This window comes from Triturus cristatus, chromosome 4_1 (assembly GCF_964204655.1).
Source record: "Triturus cristatus chromosome 4_1, aTriCri1.1, whole genome shotgun sequence".
In the NCBI taxonomy this organism is placed as follows: Eukaryota; Metazoa; Chordata; class Amphibia; order Caudata; family Salamandridae; genus Triturus; species Triturus cristatus.
Window position 1 is genome coordinate 11451454 of NC_140585.1, and position 18394 is coordinate 11469847.

Here is an 18394-nt window from a genome sequence, read left to right on the forward strand (position 1 = left end):
ATAATCAAATATTTAAAGTTGCGTGAATGTACCACATTTACGGCCAGTCAGGAGGCAAATCGATCTAGTCGGTCTACAAAGGGTATCATATAAATTAATCCTAAATATTTTAGTTTTAATTCTGGTTAGACATGAATTTATCTAGTGTGTGACAGTCTCCCTATATGTAAAATGGCCTCGCCAAAGGAAAGAGTACCTCATGAAAATTAACTGAAAGAGGGATTCAGGGTCAAGTGATATATGACAGGTACCACTGTTAAGTCTACTACTGAGATATAGGTGTTAAATTGAGAGCGCACCGGATAGGGCTTGCAGCCGCAGGCCATTCTATGAATTCATTTATCCATATCCCAAACCGTGCACCATGGTATATCATCATTCAGGCCTGTCAGGTGGCGGCCCAATCGAAATACCCACGTTGTTCTCTATGACACAGGACCGTATCAAGGAGGCCCATATTTTGGTGATAATGAGGTTTATCAAGGACTACGCATCTAAAGTCGTCTTCTGTGTGTCCTGCATCTAGAAAGTGGCGAGTGAGCTTCGTATTAGATTTCTTGCATTTGATAGAGCTCTTGTGTTCTATCATCCTCATTTTAACTTTGCGGGTAATCATCCCAACGCATTTCAAATTGCAGGGACATTGGATCAAATAAATAACGCAATCTGAATAACCGTTAGTATGGCTTGTCAATGTCCATGGTGTCTTGAGTCCCAAATCAAGTTGTCATTCGTGTGGTAAGGTGACACACCACACATGAACCACAGGGGAAATGGCCATGGACAGGTATATTGGTCCAAATAGTGTGTGTATTATCAACAGTGTAGTTTGGACTTGGTCTTGTATGCACCAAGATATTGCCAAGATTCCTACTGCGTTTGAATGCAAAGAGGGGTCTCTCACACACCTTCTTACCTTTATTCAAAATATGCCAGTTTGAATTAATAGCTTTTTTATGGTAGTACTTAGATGACTGTAAGTTCTCACACACACCAACTGATTAGAAGGTGCCTTATCATAGGTCTCTAACAATGCTTGTTGATTGTTGTTCCGAGCTCTCTTGTTTGCCCTCCGTACCAGATGAGGAGGATACTGTCATGTCAAAAGGTTGTCCCTAAGGTGAGTAGCATGTTTATAATACACACTCAGCTCAGTACAGTTCGTCCTGTCGTCTATCGGATTTCTCCTATCAAATCCTCCGGATCGATTCAGGGCTCAAGTGGGTCCACCCCTTGATAGCCTCAATCCTGAATGCTATAACAGCTCAGAAGATTAAGGTGATCAAGTGAGGGAAGGAAAGGATGGGGACAGCAGGGAGGGAGACCTGAAACGAGAAACAACACCTAGAACATAGGATAATAATTACCACATATGGTAAACAGAATCTCTTTTCCCTTATTACCTGTAAAGGAAAAAACAAAACAGTTCTGTACAAGAGCACACAAGGAATGTCCTATTCCTGTTTAGCCAATGGTGATGACAGGTTGCTGAAATAAAGAACTAACCAGTGAATACCTGCGCACGTCTGTTAGGTACCTGCATCTGAGTCTGTAACACCATTAAGGACACACACACACAATACCCACCAACAGAATGACGAAACCAGCGTCACAGGGGATGAATCCTAGTAAGACCTCATGACCCCCTGTGAGGAAACAGTAATGAACAACTATAAACCAAGTGCTGCGAGGGTAAAGGAATCCTAGGTTGTACTCTTGTATTTGCAATGACCGATAATGATTCTTATCCGGTCAACCAATTCATTATAACATCAAGGCATAAACGTTCCTCTTTAAGAGTTACTTGCCAACAGAAAAAACAAAGTATTTTGTAGGAGGCGATTCTGTGAATGTTTTGTGGTTTAAGGCAGCAAGATTCTCCGGTGAAATAGGTGCCCACGCATCAGTTCTGCTACTCAAAATGAAGTATAGCCCAAGATAACCTTGCAAGATGCTGTTCCTTCACAGTGTGAAGCGACGATCCTGAAGCAAAATAATCTGCTTCGTTTTCAACCCTGAAGCCTCTTTTGAGTGCTCCCGGGTTGACGTCGTCACGCACGTTCCTTCAATCAGAATACGGAAGAGCGCAGGAGCCGTTCGCCGCCTGACACGGCGCCACTTTGCATGGAGCCGCGCCCCCTGTTGCAGGTAAGAGCGGAGAGTAGCCCGAGCCCCGCATATGGCAGCGTTACTCTCGCCACCCCCCGCAGCACCAAAGGGAACTGTAACACCTCAACCGTAAAATTTGTCCCACGGGGAGATTATCTCAAAGGGCCCGAGGATGAAAACTATTGTAGTTCAACAGGGCATTGCAGGACATCAGCTTTTGGTACAATTCAGTATATATCGGACTATCTTTTGGATATAGTCTGAGGTCAAGAAAAGGTAGTGACTCATTGCTGCAATCACATGTAAATTTCAAATGGAAAGAGAATGGAAAGAGAATCTCGGTCGCCATTCCAAATAACCAAAATATCATCAATGTACCGCTTCCACAGCAACAATTTACTGTGGAAGGGATTCGTCTCTGGATAGATGTAGGTTTCTTCAAACCAGTGCATATAAAGATTAGCCATACTGGGGGCACAGGTGCTGCCCAGAGAAGTGCCCTTCACCTGCCAGTATAGTTGGTCCTCGAAAGAGAAAAGATTCTCTCATAGCTAGATTTGCACATTCCATCACAAACGATGTAGGGGTCTGGTCACTACGAGGATTATCGGTCAATAGAAGTTCAATGGTCCGAAGAGTATCCTCTTGGGGGATATTTGTGTATAGTGCCTCGACTTCAAATGAGGCCAATAGATGTGAAGCTGGATCAAACTCAATAGTAGTAAGGAACCACAAAACATATTTGGTGTCCGGGAGATATGACGGCATTACGGACACAAGGGGTCGAAGAAACCAATCCACAGATTGTTACAGTGGTTCTAATATAGAACCAATGCCAGAAACAATCGGGCGACCAGGTGGAGGCCTCTGTGTTTTGTGTATCTTGGGCAAGATGTAAAATGCCAGAGTTTTCGGATGTTTCGGTGTCAAAAATCTGCTTGATTTGTGGTGATCCACCCAGCTTCAACAGCCTCCTTCACAAGTCTACAGATTGTACTCCGAAGTCTAGGTGTGGGATCCCACATGATGGGCTTGTAGTATTTCGTATCTTGTAATTGTCACAAGCATTCTGCCTGATAAGCAGTGGCATCCATCACAACAGTCGCTTCCCCTCTATCAGCTTGTTTAATAACAACCAGGGGGTCTGATCCCAATTGTATTGCACACTGTCTCTCAGCTTTACTCAATTTGAAAAATGGTCTTCTTGCTTGACTTTTCTCGTGGTTGAAGGACTGTAGAACCGCTTTTTCAAAAGTTGCTACCTCAGATGGCAGTTGTTGTAAGGTAGGTAAAAATGTCGACTTGTTCCTGACGCCTGTATTGCATACGTTTTCAGGCCTGTTGTCAGTTACCTCCTCAGAAAAAAAGGATCATCGAATTTTGCTGAAAAAAGCAAAATGTTCTTGAAGAGTTTTGAAATCATCACCCATATAGGTAGGTACAAAACTTAATCCCTTCTCAAGAATAGTGGTTTCTAGGGAGTCAGAGTTTTCAGACTCACTGCTGGATGCGCCTGTCATGCTCCGCGTGATCTGTTGTTCCAGTAGAGGATCCCACTGTACTTTCATGTTTCTGTTGCTGTGCACGCGTGTCTTGTGAGTGACCTCTGTTGCCTTTTCGTCGTCCTCTTCGGCCCCTGTCCTGATCTAAGAAAGGTACTTGATAGCCTGATCCTTGGTAGGGAAAAGCTGGCAATGTTTGTGGTGGCCACCATGGAGTGGAGGGTGGCATCTGATTAAAATTGCCACGTGCCCTCATCTGTCTAAGATGTTGTGGGTTGTCTGAGTCCCTAGTAGCAGAGTCCTCTGTTTGACTCCAATCGTCTGAATTGGATGTCCATTCGTCTGTATTACGACGCCATCCTCGTGCTCCTCTACGATTAGCCTTCTTCGGTGGTTGTACAGTATATTCATCTGTAATGTGTGGATAGATCTTCGCTTGGGTGAACCTCTCCATGTCTTTTTTAATTTGTTCCCTTTATATTTAATCAGATCATCCTTTGTTTCATTGAGGGTTTTAGAAATCTCCTCCAAACGTTTTTTGTAAAAAGTAATTTGTGCTGAACATTTCAACTGGTTTTCCAAAGTTTGGATTTCAATTGACAGAAGATCTGACGTTTCTTTTGCTGTGGTTATTAATAGAATAAGCCAGTCTCTAGAGCATTTCCATGCAATCTTGGACCAGTTAATCTTGAAGACCTTATTATCAAGAAACAATTTGGGTGCATTGGAGACGACAAGACCCTGTGGGGCTTTATTGGCTCTGAAATATTCAGTTCGAATGGCTGCATGTAGTGCTGTCCGTATATGTTGTCTCTTTAAACTAGTGAGTTTGTTCCACTCCTCAGTCAGTGCAAGTGTCTGTGTAATCTGAGTGTCTAAAATGCTAGGTGTTTGCAAAATGGCTTGTACCAGATCGTCATCAAAAGCTAGGCCTGTATTCTCAGTCATAATGTCTAAGAAAAATAAGGAACTCCAAAACCCCAATAGTATGCCTCTCGATCTAACTGCAGCGAAAAATATATATACAAAATTGATTAAAACAAGACCCACAGGTCAAAGACTTGACTAATATATATCACACACAATGGGGTCTCTAGAAAGACTATACAAAGGTACAGAGAGATCTATCCTATATGACTTCCATTCAAATGACTCACACTAAATAAAGGATATATTGGACCAGAAGAACATGTCAGCTAGTGAAAAAGTGCAACAAGGAAGGGACACAACAGTGTTATGGATAAAAACCCTCACTCACCCGAGGGTGACATGCTTCATCATTGGGTTCAAACCTATATCACCTGTTTTTATCTACTATCCCATAGGATGGAAGAATAAAGTTGTTGCCCCTACGGAGATAGTTTTTAAGACACCTTCACATTTTTCTTTTCTGTTTTTTGCACTCTGCCCCTCATTGCTCCATTGAGGTACTAATAATACTACGTGCTTTACACTCCCGCTCCTTCCCTCTAGGGGAAGTCGTAGCTCACAGGGGGTACCTTGCGGTCCCCCTGTGTTGGAGGAACCCAATGATGAAGCATGTCACCCTTGGGTGAGGGTTTTCGTCCATAACACTGTTGTGTCCCTTCCTTGTTGCACTTTTTCACTAGCTGACATTTTCTTCTGGTCCGATATATCCTATATTTAGTGTGAGTCATTTGTTTTGGTTATTTAACATTAGTTTTTGTAGTATTTCAACACCTGACTATAATGTTACTTTTAACCTTAAGTCAAACGGGACTTAAGTTATTAGTAATACAAAGACACTCTTCCTAGGGAAACTCTGACCTAACTATAACTGCTGCCACTGCGCAATGTGTTTGCAGACTCGTAACTCTTATTTCCTCAACTCCCCCACAAAAGAGGTCCAAGCCAGTACTCCCGGGCACCTAATTTTTGTTCGGCAAGTGTCGTAGTGAAGCGTTGCAGCTTAACAACAAGCCTTTGTCTACCTCAAGTGAAGTGCCCTAATCTCCATAGAAATACATCTTTTGGTCCGCGATATACAATCAATACTCATTGCCTAATTCTTTTTCACAACATCAACCACAATCATTTTAGGATATATTTGTTTTGTGCACCAATGTACCATAATAAAAACAGGTTCATTATATTCATCTTTGTTCATCGATACAGTATTAAGAGCTTTACATTCATTTTCACGGTATTCGTTCTCGGCATTGGTTCTGTCATTAGTTAACATAGAAATGGGACTCAAAGGTAAACTCGACCTGTCACAAATGTATAATTAAATTACTGTTTCTATAGCATCCAGCAATTTGTTACTACAATGTAACTACATGTGGGTTAATCAGATGATATCATTCTTTTGTGGTTTATCATTATGAGTCAAAGCAATAGAGCCTGGCCCTTAGTAGCTTAGCAAACCAGAGGGGAGGGGGTGAAATGAGAACTATGGCAGGCAAGAATCACAATGTATTATTCGATGCTCTGTTCCATTGTGGACGAGTAGAACCCTATCTATGAATATATCGCTTGGGACTTGACAGTGAGGGTATAATTATACAATGCAAGTCATTGCGGTAATACCCGAGGGAGAACCCCAGTGGGCATATGATTTCCTTCAATCACTTATTGGCCGACGTATACACAGTATTTATTCTGGATCAGACCCTCTGATATATTCAGTTTCACAGACCCAGTGGGCTCTATTCCCGAAAGCAGGCATCGCTCAATTAACCAATCCGGAGTTTGTATAGTGCAGCTACTCACCCTTGAGGGTTTCCAGGCGCTGAGCTGGGGAGGGCTACTGATCGTCTGGGCGTGGAGGTTCAGTCGAAGAGCCGGGTCCTGAAGTCCTTCCTGAATTGGATCAGCGACAGGGATTGCCTGAGGTGGAGGAACAGGGTGTTCCAGGTCTTGGCTGCGAGGTAGGAGAAGGCTCTTCCTCCGGCTTTGATCTTGGGGATCCGTGGTATGGTGGCCAGGGCAGGTTGGGCAGAGTGAAGTTGTCTGGCGGGTACGTATGTGAGGCAGTGATTCAGGTATGCTGGTCCTATGTCATGGAGAGCTTTGTAGACGTGTGAGGAGCTTGACGGTGATTCTCTTGATGATTGGGAGCCAGTAGAGTTGTCTGATGTGCTGTGTTATGTGGCTGCAGCAGGGGATGTCAAGGACCAGTCTGGCTGTGGCGTTTTGGACGTTCTGTAGTTTCCTGAGCTGTTTCAGAGTGATGCCGACGTAGAGTGCGTTGCCGTAGACAAGTCTGCTGGTTCTGAGTGCATGGGTGACCGTCTTTCTAGGTTCTGCGGCGATCCATCTAAATGTCTTTCGAAGCAGGATGAGGATACGGCGTTGATTTGGTGGTTCATTGTGAGTGAGGAGTCGAGTATGATGCTGAAGTTGTGTGCGTGGTCTATAGGGGTGGGAGGGGTTCCTAGTGCGGCAGACCACCAGGAGTCCCAGGCTGAGGGAGCGGGAAACAGGATGAGTACTTCGGTCTTGTCTGAGTTGAGCTTGAGGTAGCGGTCTTTCATCCAGGTGGCAACGGCCTTCATTCTGCTGTGGAAGTTGAATCAGGCGGCTTTGGCTTCATTGGTGAGGTAGAGGATCAGCTGGGTATCATCGGCGTAGGAGACTATGTTGAGTATGTGGTTACTGACGATGGCCGTGAGGAGGCCATGTAGACATTGAAGAGGGTGGGGCTCAGGGAGGAGCCCTGGAGCACTCAACAGCTGATCTCTGTAAGTTCTGAGAGGAACGGGATAGTCTGTCACACTGTGTTCGGCCGGTCAGGAAGGAGTGGATCCAGTCTAGTGCCTTGTTGTGGATACCGGCGTCCTGGAGTCTCGTGATTAGGGTGCCGTGGGAGATGTTGCCGAGTGTGGCCGAGAGGTCCAGTAGGATGAGGGCGGCGCTTTTGCCCCAGTCGAGGAGGGAGAGGATGTCGTCGATGGCGGTGAGGAGTCCGGTCTCATTACTGTGATTGCTTCGGAAGCTGGATTGGGAGGTGTTAAGGACGTGGTTCTCTTCGATGAACTTGGAGAGTTTGGTGTTGATGGCCTTTTCGATGACCTTGGCAAGAGTGGGGAGGAGGGAAATAGGTCTGAAGTACTTGAGGTCTATCGGGTCGGCAGACGGCTTCTATAGCAGGGGGTTGATCTCAGCTTGTTTCCAGTCGTCGGGGAAGGTGGCAGTTTCGATGGAGCAATTGATGGTGCTGCGGCTGCTAAATGCAAGATGTGATATGGGCAGAGATCCAGTGGGACTCTGGAGTGGATGCTCTTCATTATCTTGAGTGTGTAATCTGTGGTGAGTGGAGTCGAGTTGAGCACGATCTGTTGGGGTGAGGCCTCATTGTGTGCGGTGGTGGCAGGCGTTGTAGCAGGGTCTTGGGTGTCAAACCTGTCATAGATCTGCCTGATTTTTGGTTTAACTTTGTTTTATTACATTTTAGTGTCAAAACAAGTACATCGCAAATCACATCTATTATTCTGCTGAAACCGTACGAATGAACCCCAGGTACACTCCCCCCTCCACCCCAGCAAGCCATAGCAGTATATCGATTAAATCCCTAAAGTCCACGGATGCAAGCGGGGTCAAGGTTCTCTAGCCCAAATCCCCAATCCCCCCCCCCCCCGCCCCAACCCTCAACCATAACAGCCACCCCACCTTCCCTGGGAGCCCCCCCCCCCACCCAACTGGTGTGCCAGGTCCTGCCACATGAAGCCGTCACCTGAGCGCATCCCTCCCTATCGATTGACAGGAGTGACTCTGGAGGCTGAGGTATTGGTGAGGCGCAGAAGACGGAGATATTTGGGACAGGTGATTTCATTAAACTCCGTTGAAAGGAGCGATAGGATAGGTTGCCAGACTGTGTGAAAGGATGCCGCGGACTGTGTGAGAGTGGCGTGTATACGTTCCATACCCACTGTATACCATAGTTTATGCAACCAGCCCTTGTGAGTAGGTCGAGTATGTGTTCCCCAGAGCGAAATAATGTGCTGAACGGCCACGCCCATGGCCAGGCCCATCTGACGCCCCCGAAGTGACTTCAAAGGGAAAGTGAGTGCATTGGGCAACCCTAAAAGTGTGTAGGCCGGAAACGAGGAATTTCAGTTTCAAAATGAGTGTCAATGTCGTTATGAACTGCTGTCCAATAACCTGTCACCTCCCTACAATCCCATACCAAATGGGTCAGGGTGCCCTCCTCCCCGCATCCCCTCCAGCATGCGGAACTGCGGCTAGGGTTGCCTTTATGTAACCTAACCGGCATCAGATACCAATATGTAACCACCTTCACTGCAGTTTCTGTGCTAACGGTATTCCTGGCTGTATGATGGGCCCTATAATATATTGCCTGCCAATCTTTCATGGAGAGGTTTCTCCCCAACTCCCGCTCCCAGCGCTGCTGACCTGCTGAGGGGCAGAAAGTGACAATCGGGCAGATCATCTTATACAAGTCAGTGATCAGCTTCCGGTCCGAATCTCTAGTAAGAAGCTATTTTTCAAAAGTGGTAAGTTTTCTCCTAACTAGAGGGCGTACGGCGGGTTGATTCAACCAATGCCGAAGTTGATAATATTGAAATCGGCGTGGAGCCTTGATGCCGTGATACCGTGAAAGATCACTAAACTGAATGAAGCCCTCAAGGTCAAACAAATGACCCGCTGATCGGCATGGGGATGACCGCCACTGCAGGAAAGCCCCCTTCTCTAATCCCGGGGCGAACTCAGGGTTGTCGAACAGAGGTGTAAGCGGTGTGGGAAAAGGGGTGAGCCCCCTCCGAACCGCGTCAGTGTCCCACACTTTCAGAACCGTACGAGTGATGGGGGACTTCTGGAGGTAAGCTGGCCTATCGGGGCGTTTGAGGAACGGTAACTTCCAAAGCGATGTTTGCGCCATCGCCCTATCCTGAAACAACTATCTCTTCTCCGACTCTGGACGGCTCCACTCCACCAGGTAGCGCAATTGCACTGCCTTATAATAATGCAGCAGGTTCGGAATCCCCAGGTCTCCCTCCGCCGGCAAACGGTAGGATAGGTCCCTGCGCAGACGTGGCTGTTTCCCTGCCCATATGAAGTGTTGCACCGCGTCCTGCAATTTTTGTATGGTTCCCAAAGGCGGAAGCACCGGGATGGTCTGGAAGATATATAAAAGTTTGCGTAATATAGACATCTTCACTGCAGCGACACGCCCCAGCAAGGAGAGGGGTTGCTTCTGCCAGCGCCGGAGGTCGCCCTGAACCTGGGAAGTGATATTCCTGTAATTCAGGCTGACTGTCCTCTCGGTGGAGGGGGTAAGAACGATCCGGGATAGAGTCCTTAAGTAGCAGACCTCCAAAATGAGAAGCCGCGTCACCGGCTGCGTGCTGATTACTACCCAGAGGGAGGAGCATAGACTTCGTTCAGTTCATTTGAAACCCAGATACTCTCCCAAAAGACTCCAGCTCCCTCAAAAAGGCAGGCACAGACCTTTCGGGATCTTCTAGCGCAGCCAGGATATCATCTGCATATAAACTAAGGATATGCTGTTCTCCCCCGAAGGTGACACCGATAATGTCAGGATTGTCGCGAATCCGCTGTGCCAAGGAGGGGCGAAAGCGGGCATCCTTGTCGAGTGCCCCTCCTGATGTCAAAGGGCTGGGAACTGATACCATTGACACGGATCGTCGCTCGAGGTGTATTATAACAGCTAGCAACCCATGCCCGAAAACGGTGCCCGATCCCGAAGTGGGCCAAAGTGGCATCTAAAAAACCCCAGTCCACCCTTTCAAACGCCTTCTCGGCGTCTATAGACAGAAGCACGGCATCCAACCCCTTAAGATGAGCTTTATCGATGAGGTGCCCAATGATACCAGGTATGCGTGGGCCAAGCCGGGAAGCCAGCACTCTCGTAAATATTTTAAGGTCCAGGTTAAGTAAAGAAATAGGCCTGTAAGCGGCGCATTGGGTAACATCTTTACCCGGTTTGGGTAATACAATGACGTCGGCTTCCAACATCTCAGGAGGAATCGTGCCAGGCCCGTGAAAAGAGTTGAAAAGTCGCGTCAGAAGAGGTGCGAGCAGCGGACAAAAAGTTTTATAGAAACCCGCCAAAAAGCCATCTGGCCTAGGCGACCTCAAGGGCTTGAGGCGAGAAATCGCCCCCACCACCTCCTCTATTCTAATAGGCGCGTCCAGCTCGGCAGCCCCAACAAAGTTGAGCGCCGTCGTAGCCGGCCCCTTGAGGTATGCCTCCCTGTCTGTGTCTAGGGACCGATCAGCGCTATACAGTGAAGCATAAAAATCTCTAAAGGCTGCAGCAATTTGGTCATCGCTGACCAATTTCTCTCCCTTGCCGTTGGAGATGGTTGTGATCTTCGACCGCTGAACCCGAGCTCGCAGCGCGCTGGCCAGCAGGCGTCCTGTTTTATTGCCCCCCACATAGTATGCATGTCGCAGCCGCAGGGTGGCATATTCTGCGCGATCAATATCGAGGCCAGCGAGCTACGCCCTGGCCGTCTTCACTTGCCTCCACACCCTAGGAGTCCCGGTGCGACTATGTACTCGCTCGAGCTCAATTACCTGAGCCGTCAAGGATTCACGCTTCTCCCTACGTTCATTGGCTTCAGCTGCCGAAATGGCGATCAGTTCCCCCCCGAATGACCGCATTCAGCGCCCCCCAAACTGCAGTCAAGGGTGCGTCCGGAGTGTCATTAAGTGCCAAGTAATCAGTAATGCGTTTGTGCAGCTGTTGGGCCACCCCGCTGTTGGAGGGTCTCCCGCAGGCGCCATCGACCCCGCGCTGTCTTAGTCCGGGGGACTGCAAGGGACACCACCACAGCGTCATGGTCTGACATTGCCGCAGGGATAATATCTATGTCTCTTACGAGCGATTGGACCTCCTAGGAGCCTATAAAGTAGTCCAGCCGAACATAAGTGTGGTGCACGTGTGAATAGAACGTGTAGTGGGTGCTGGAAGGGTGTGCCTCCCTCCACAAATCCAACATCCCCCTCTGGGCCATCCACTCCTTCCCCTCCGGGGAAAGTGCCCCGGTTGAACCGAAGCGGTGGCCTGATCTTTCGGACTCCCCATCCATGACTAGGTTAACGTCGCCTCCCACCAGCGTGTACCGGGTTTGGGAACTTAGAATTGCTGACAACGCGTCTTTGAGAAAGGGTTCTTGACCCGAGTTGGGAGTATATAGAGACCCTACTGTCATGGAGAGACCGCCCACTCGTATGGCATAAGCAATTAGCCTACCTTTAAGTTCCGCTACTTTATCTCCCACCTGACCTCGTAAGTGCTTAGCAAATAAGATAGCAACCCCAGCTTTCTTATCACTGGTAGAGGAGTAGAATTGGTGAGGAAACGCTAGAGAGCGCATCCGGTGCCAATCTTTGGCCAAAAGATGGGTTTCTTGCAAAAGACAAATTGAGGCACCAGAATTCTCTAAATATGATAAAATGGCACACCGTTTAACAGGATTATTGAGCCCTCTGACATTCAGGGTAATAACTTTCAGTGTCTCCTCTGTTATTCGCCCACCCATGGGATGAGAATGGCATCTAAGGGGGACTTACCCCATGTGGCCTCTTCCCCAGAACTCACTCCCATAAGGCACACCGGTTCCCACCCTCCCCCACCGCTCCCAGGCCCCCCATTTCCTCCACCCCCCCCTCCTAACCTCCCACCCCAACCTGTGATCCACGATCACTCCTACCTCCACCCTAGCCCCAACAAAACATCCCCCCATGACTTCCATAGTCCAAGCCCGCCTTCTGATTCTGCAGGCCGGTGGTGAAGTTACCAAACTGCGCGTGATACACCAGTGACGCCGGCCCCTCGCGCCCCCCCCCCACTACCTCCAGCCAGCTAAAAGACGATGCGTATGTGTCCCCAAGATAAAAAGTTATTCAGTGGGAGAGGTGTCCCTAATCACCATGTCGAGGGCTGCCGCCCGTTCTTGTGATATCGTCGTGAGGCCTGGCTTCAGTGCTGCTATGGGGCGGCGTCTGCGACCCACACGATGCCATCCGTCGCCAGCGGGTTTTTGCGAGTGAGTGGGGGAGGCCTCTGCTTCGCTATGTTCAAGACCCAAGAGTGTGCATGCCTCCTCAAAAGATTTTAAGTGATGCAGCGTCCCATTCCATTTGAAAATCAAGCGGAAGGGTTGACCCCAGGCGTAAGGTGTCCCTTTGTCTCTTAGGAACGAGGTGACTGCTCTAAACGCCTTCCGCTTCTGCAGGGTAATGACAGATAGATCCTGGAAGAGCACTACTGAATGCCCTAGGATCTGCTCTTTCAGGGGAAAATACGGTAGGAAAGCCAAAATGTCTGGGGGAGGAGCAGGCGTACGTCGCGGCAGACCCACTCTGTGCGCTCGATCAATCCGGACGTCAAAGTCAGGACCTTCGCCGAGGATCTCGCGGAAAAGGCCATGCAAATATTGGGTGATATCAGACCCCTCTGCAGATGATGGAACGCCCCTAACGCGTATGTTGTTGCCGCGTGACCTATTCTCAAGGTCCTCCGCATGCGCTTGGAGGTCCACCTGTTGGTCCTTGAGGCGAAGAACTTCTTGTTGGAGGAGTTCCAGTTCCTCACTTCTAGAATGATCATTAACCTCAACGACGGCCACCCGCTCCACCTCTCGGCATATCTCCCTTACCTCCCCTGCCACCTCCTGCTTGAGCGAGTGGAAGTCCTCTCGAAGGGAGTTAAAGAGGGTCTCCAAGAACGCACGCGTGATCGGCCCGTCGCCCTGGTCTGAGTCGTGATGTGAAGGGGTGGGGGAAGGGGGCCCCTTATCGCTTTTGTGAGGTCCTTTAAGAGGCATCTCTGTTAACGTGCGCTCCCCTCTCTTGCGCGTGGATGCCATGACCTAGGCCTCCCCCGCAGGTCGCCGCTTAATACTCCAAAAACAAAAACGCTCCTGAGAAGATTTAAAAACTATAGTCCCGCACCAACTCCAATCATATGCCTGTCCTGAGGAGGGAAAGCCCGGGAATTGCCCACAACCTCGTTATATCCAGAGCACTTAGGCCTGCACCTAAGAGAGTTCCTGATCACCCCACCGGCGACTTATGGCAGGTACCGCTCAGGGCGCCACACCTGCCTCAGGGGCAGCAGACACCACGAAGCGCCAACAGAAAAGTGCCGTATCCCAAGTTGCAGTCCTCTCAGCAGGGGGCCAGACTGAAGCTCCGGACATGCATCGGTGAAGGCGCCAGGTGGGAGGAGGGGGCCCTTCTGTCCCCCCTACCGTTGTTGCCCCAGGTCCTCAATTCACTACAGCGCGGTCCGCAGATGCCAGTGCGCCGCCCCACTGGGCCTCCGCCACGTCGTAGTCAGTGTACACCACCGGCAGCCAACCCCGCACTCTCTTCCAGCTATGTGGGTGCGAGCTCCGATGCTGTCTGTCTGCGACTCGCGCCCTCCACCCGTGGCAAGCCGGCGCCAGGATGTGGGGGGACACAGTGCAGGGCCTCTATTTATGGCACATCTAGGCAGCACCGCTCTACTGCAGCCCCAGTCCGGCACTACTGTCTCCGCCGCCGTGGGAGGGAGCGACGCCCGGCCCCTCTCCTGGAGGCCCAGCAGCCGCGGCCGTTATTGAAAAGCTGCACGGGGAGGCCCAGGCGGCCACGGATCAGCGGCCACTCTCACCTGGGGGGTCCGACACTGCGCCGCCGACCGCCGGGCGCCCCCGGTACTCAGAGGGGCAGCGAAGCACAGCTGTGCAGGCGCCGATGTCCAGGCGGGAAGCAACTGGGTCCCTGTTAATGGCCGGTCTGGGTGGGTGCCATTTTGTGAGGCCGGACCGGGAGGAGAGCACCAGATTCTCAGACAAATTGGCCGCCAGCACCTCCGTCAAGCAAAGGCTTGCCCATCGACGCCGCTCCGAGGGCAATTTGTGCCAACTTGGGGACTCTGAGGCACAAAACAGCCGAGTGAAGGGGCAAGGAGCGAGGAGCCATGGGAAGCCACGTCTGCTTAGGTCGCCATCTTGGCCACGCCCCCCCAATCTGCCTGATTTTGTGGTGGAAGAATGTGCGGAGTTTGTTGCAGAGGTCTTAGGGAGGGTGAAACGTCTGTGGTCTTGCTGTTGGGCCTGGCAAACTCCTGGACGACGGCGAAGACTTCTGTGCTGTTGTGTGCAAAGGAATTGATTCTGTCTTTGAGGGCCGTTTTCTTTGTGGTGTGTAGCATGTGTACATGCATGTACTTTCGACATTAGTAACCATCCTATGTGCACATGTAATTCCTCATCTTTATTCAGGCCCTTGGCTTCTACGGTATCCAGCTCTGTATTATATATTAACTCAATTCTTTTCAATTTCTTCTCCTGATCACCTCCTCTGATATAAGATCAAAGAAGCTGAGCGAGTCTAAAATACTATCATGGCATTTTTCAAAATCTCCAGACACTGGGGAATTTTAGTCAGTGTGTTTGATGCCTCTCATGTGATCCATCACTTGCCAGTGGAGAAAATCATGTTGGCCACATTGTTTTCTGTGTGTACATTCTTTCACGTATATATATACACAGAAATCTGTGTTACAGGTTATGAATTGATTGCTTTTCCTTCCTGTTATTTTGACACCAGATTTGCAAGCCATACATTTCCCACATTGTCTGAAACCTTTTAGGTTAGATGGCCCCTTTCTCTCATTGGACTATCCATATGGCTATGTGTTAGACGGGGACCTCAGAGGAGCCCGGAAAGGGGGTCCTGACTACCCTGAGACCCACCCTCAAAGTATCGTAGCCGGGCACTGGCGGGAGACGCCTCAGGAGGAGGGATCTCGTATCGAGGATCGTACTTCTGGCACCACACGACACAGAAACACCACACCGTGCGTTCTTAGGAACCAATCTTTATCAAACAGGTTAGCACTGCAAATATGTACAAGGAGAGCGCGGGCTCAATGAGTCTCGGAAGGGATAGGGGGTAGCGGGACAGTCTCTGGCAAAAAGGTTCAAGGCAAGGATGTACCCGGCGCACAGCTCACAATCCTCGAACTGGGGGGTAGGCTGGTTGTCGTGGGGTCCGGCGGGACCGGTGGAGTCTGTGGAAGCCGCGAGTCACTCAGCGGGCTCAGGTACAAGCTCGGAGGTCTTACGATCTTCAGGGAGCCGCGAGTCACTCAGCAGGCTCAAGTACAAGTTCGGAGGTCTTACGATCTTCAGGGAGCCGCGAGTCACTCAGCAGGCTCAAGTACAAGTTCGGAGGTCTTACGATCTTCAGGGAGCCGCGAGTCACTCAGCAGGGCTCAGGTACAAGTTCGGAGGTCTTACGATCTTCAGGGAGCCGCGAGTCACTCAGCAGGGCTCAGGTACAGTTCGGAGGTCTTACGATCTTCAGGGAGCCGCGAGTCACTCAGCAGGGCTCAGGTGGTTCTAAGTTCCAGGAGCCGCGACCGCGTCAGCAGGCTCTCGTTGTTCCAGCGTCGAATCTGCCGGACAGCCCCAGAGCACCCCTTGTTATAGGTCGACCCCTCTTTGATGTCCGGAGTCTGTGCAGGCAGGGGTCTTGTCACCTGGGGGTCGCTTGTCGGGGTTTCCTGCCATTGTCTTGTGATCTTTTCAGGGCCGGGTCGGGGAGGAGTCCCAGACACCCAGCAGGCGTGGAGCCAGCCCTCAGGGAGGCCGGAGGGTCGATCGAAACCCATCGTCCCAGGGGAGTTCAGAGGTGCGATAGAAACTGCTCCTCCCTCTCTCATCCCCTGGAAGCGTGATATCCTCCAGCCAGAGTGGCGCCTCTAGGCCCGGGTCGCGCTGGGGCCGGGCGGCCATCTTGGTGCATGAAGCAGGCACGCGGACCCGGGGTGGCCGAAGGGAGAGAGGCCATGGACGAGGATGTCCGGGTCGGGTGCGTGTGTTCTGGTGGAAAGGATCGGTTAGGCCGGGGGGATTGGGGCTGCCGGCACCAGGTCAGGTGGTGTGGGGGCCAGTAGAGCCATGTTACGAGGCCGGGTCCAACACGCGTCCCCCCCAGCTGAAAGCCGGAGAGAACTGCCCATCATCTTGGGGGGTTCTCTTCACTGAGGTGGAAGAACCGGGAGAGGCCATCGGCGTTGGCGTGGTCAGTCCCAGGGCGGTGTTCCACGGTGAAATCCATCCCCTGGAGGGAGATTGACCACCGCAGTAGCTTGGGGTTTTCTCCCCGCATCTGCATGAGCCATCGCAAGGGCCGATGGTCGGTTTGGACTTTGAAATGGGTGCCGAACAGGTAAGGGCGTAGTTTCTTGAGTGCCCAGACCACGGCAAAGGCTTCGCCCTCAATGGTGCTCCATCGCTGTTCTCTGGGCAACAGCCGCCGGCTGAGGAAGGCGACGGGCTCGTCTAGGCCTTGGTCATTCATCTGGGACAGGACGGCCCCAATGCCATGCTCGGAGGCATCGGTTTGGACTACAAACTCCTTGGAGTAGTCGGGAGCCTGGAGGACGGGGGCCGTGCACATGGCCTTCTTTAGGGCATCGAACGCCTCCTGGCAGGCGGTCGTCCACTGAACCTTCTTTGGCTGTGATTTCTGTGAGGGGGCCGACAAGGCTGCCATACCCCTTGATGAATCTTCGGTAGTAGCCAGTGAGGCCCAGAAAGGCTCGGACCTCCGTTTGGGTGGTGGGGGGTTCCCAGGCCACGATGGCGTCGATCTTTGGCTGTAGAGGGGCGACCTGGCCACTCCCGACCTGGTGCCCCAGGTAGACTACTGATCCTTGCCCAATTTGGCACTTGCTGGCTTTTACTGTGAGGCCTGCCTGGCGCAGGGCGGTTAGCACCCTCCGGAGGTGCTGGAGGTGCTCACTCCATTCGGAACTGAAAACGGCGATGTCGTCTAGATAGGCCGCGCTGAACTGTTCCAGCCCGGCCAGGACTCTATTCACCAGGCGCTGGAAGGTGGCCGGGGCATTTTTCATTCCGAAGGGCATTACGCGGAAGCGGTAATGCCCATCTGGGGTGGAGAAGGCGGACCGCTCCTTGGCCCCCTCGGTGAGCGCAATCTGCCAGTATCTGCAGGTGAGGTCGAAGGTGCTGAGGAACCGGGCTGCCCCGAGTCGGTCAATGAGCTCGTCGGCTCGTGGAATGGGGTGGGCATCGGCTCAAGTGACGTCATTGAGCCCCCGGTAGTCCACACAGAACCGGAGCTCGGGGGCGACACCGGGGGCCGCTGCCTTCGGGACCAGGACCACTGGGCTGGCCCAGGGACTGTCAGATGGCTCGATCACCCCCATGGTCAACATCTTTGAGACTTCAGCTTGAATGCAGGACCGGACCTGGTCTGGGACCCGGTATGCTCGGTGTCTCACCGGCGGGCTGTCCCCGGTGTCCACGTCATGGACACACCAGTCGGTGACTCGGGGGATCAGGGAGAAGAGGTCGGCAAATTGTCCTAGTAGCTGGCGGCAGTCCTTTTGTTGCTGGGCAGTGAGAGCTGGGGAGAGGTTCACTCCCTCCACGGAGCTATCCTGTTCCTTGACACACAGGAGGTCCGGGAGGGGATCGGACTCATCTTCGGCCCCGTCATCGGTGGCCAGCAGGAGGCTCAGTTCTGTCCGCACGAAGTGAGGCTTGAGGCGGTTCACGTGAAGGACCCGGAGGGGATCCCGAGGCGACTGGACGTCCACCAAGTATGTGACTTGACTCTTCCGCTCAATCACTTTGTAGGGCCCGGTCCACCTGTCCTGGAGGGCGCCTGGCTTCACGGGGGCCATGACCCATACTTGTTGGCCCGGCTGGAACTCGACCAGAGTGGCATTCTGGTCGTACCAGCGCTTCATCTCTTCTTGGCTTGTCTCTAGGTTGGCCTCGGCCAGTGCTCGGAACTTCCTGGTCTGG

General features: G+C 51.3%; 2 protein-coding genes across 4 annotated transcripts in view; one reads left to right on the forward strand and one right to left on the reverse strand.

The window, feature by feature from the left end:
- Positions 1 to 18394, reverse strand: part of LOC146839296 (uncharacterized) — a 400042-nt gene that overhangs the window by 252362 nt on the left and 129286 nt on the right. Inside the window, 1 exon segment of the mRNA XM_085650764.1 lies at positions 5701 to 5797. Coding sequence (XP_085506890.1) covers positions 5701 to 5797 — 97 coding nt within the window.
- The window catches only part of LOC146839297 (uncharacterized), a 153524-nt gene that overhangs the window by 121848 nt on the left and 13282 nt on the right, over positions 1 to 18394 (forward strand). The gene's annotated exons all lie outside the window — the stretch shown is intronic.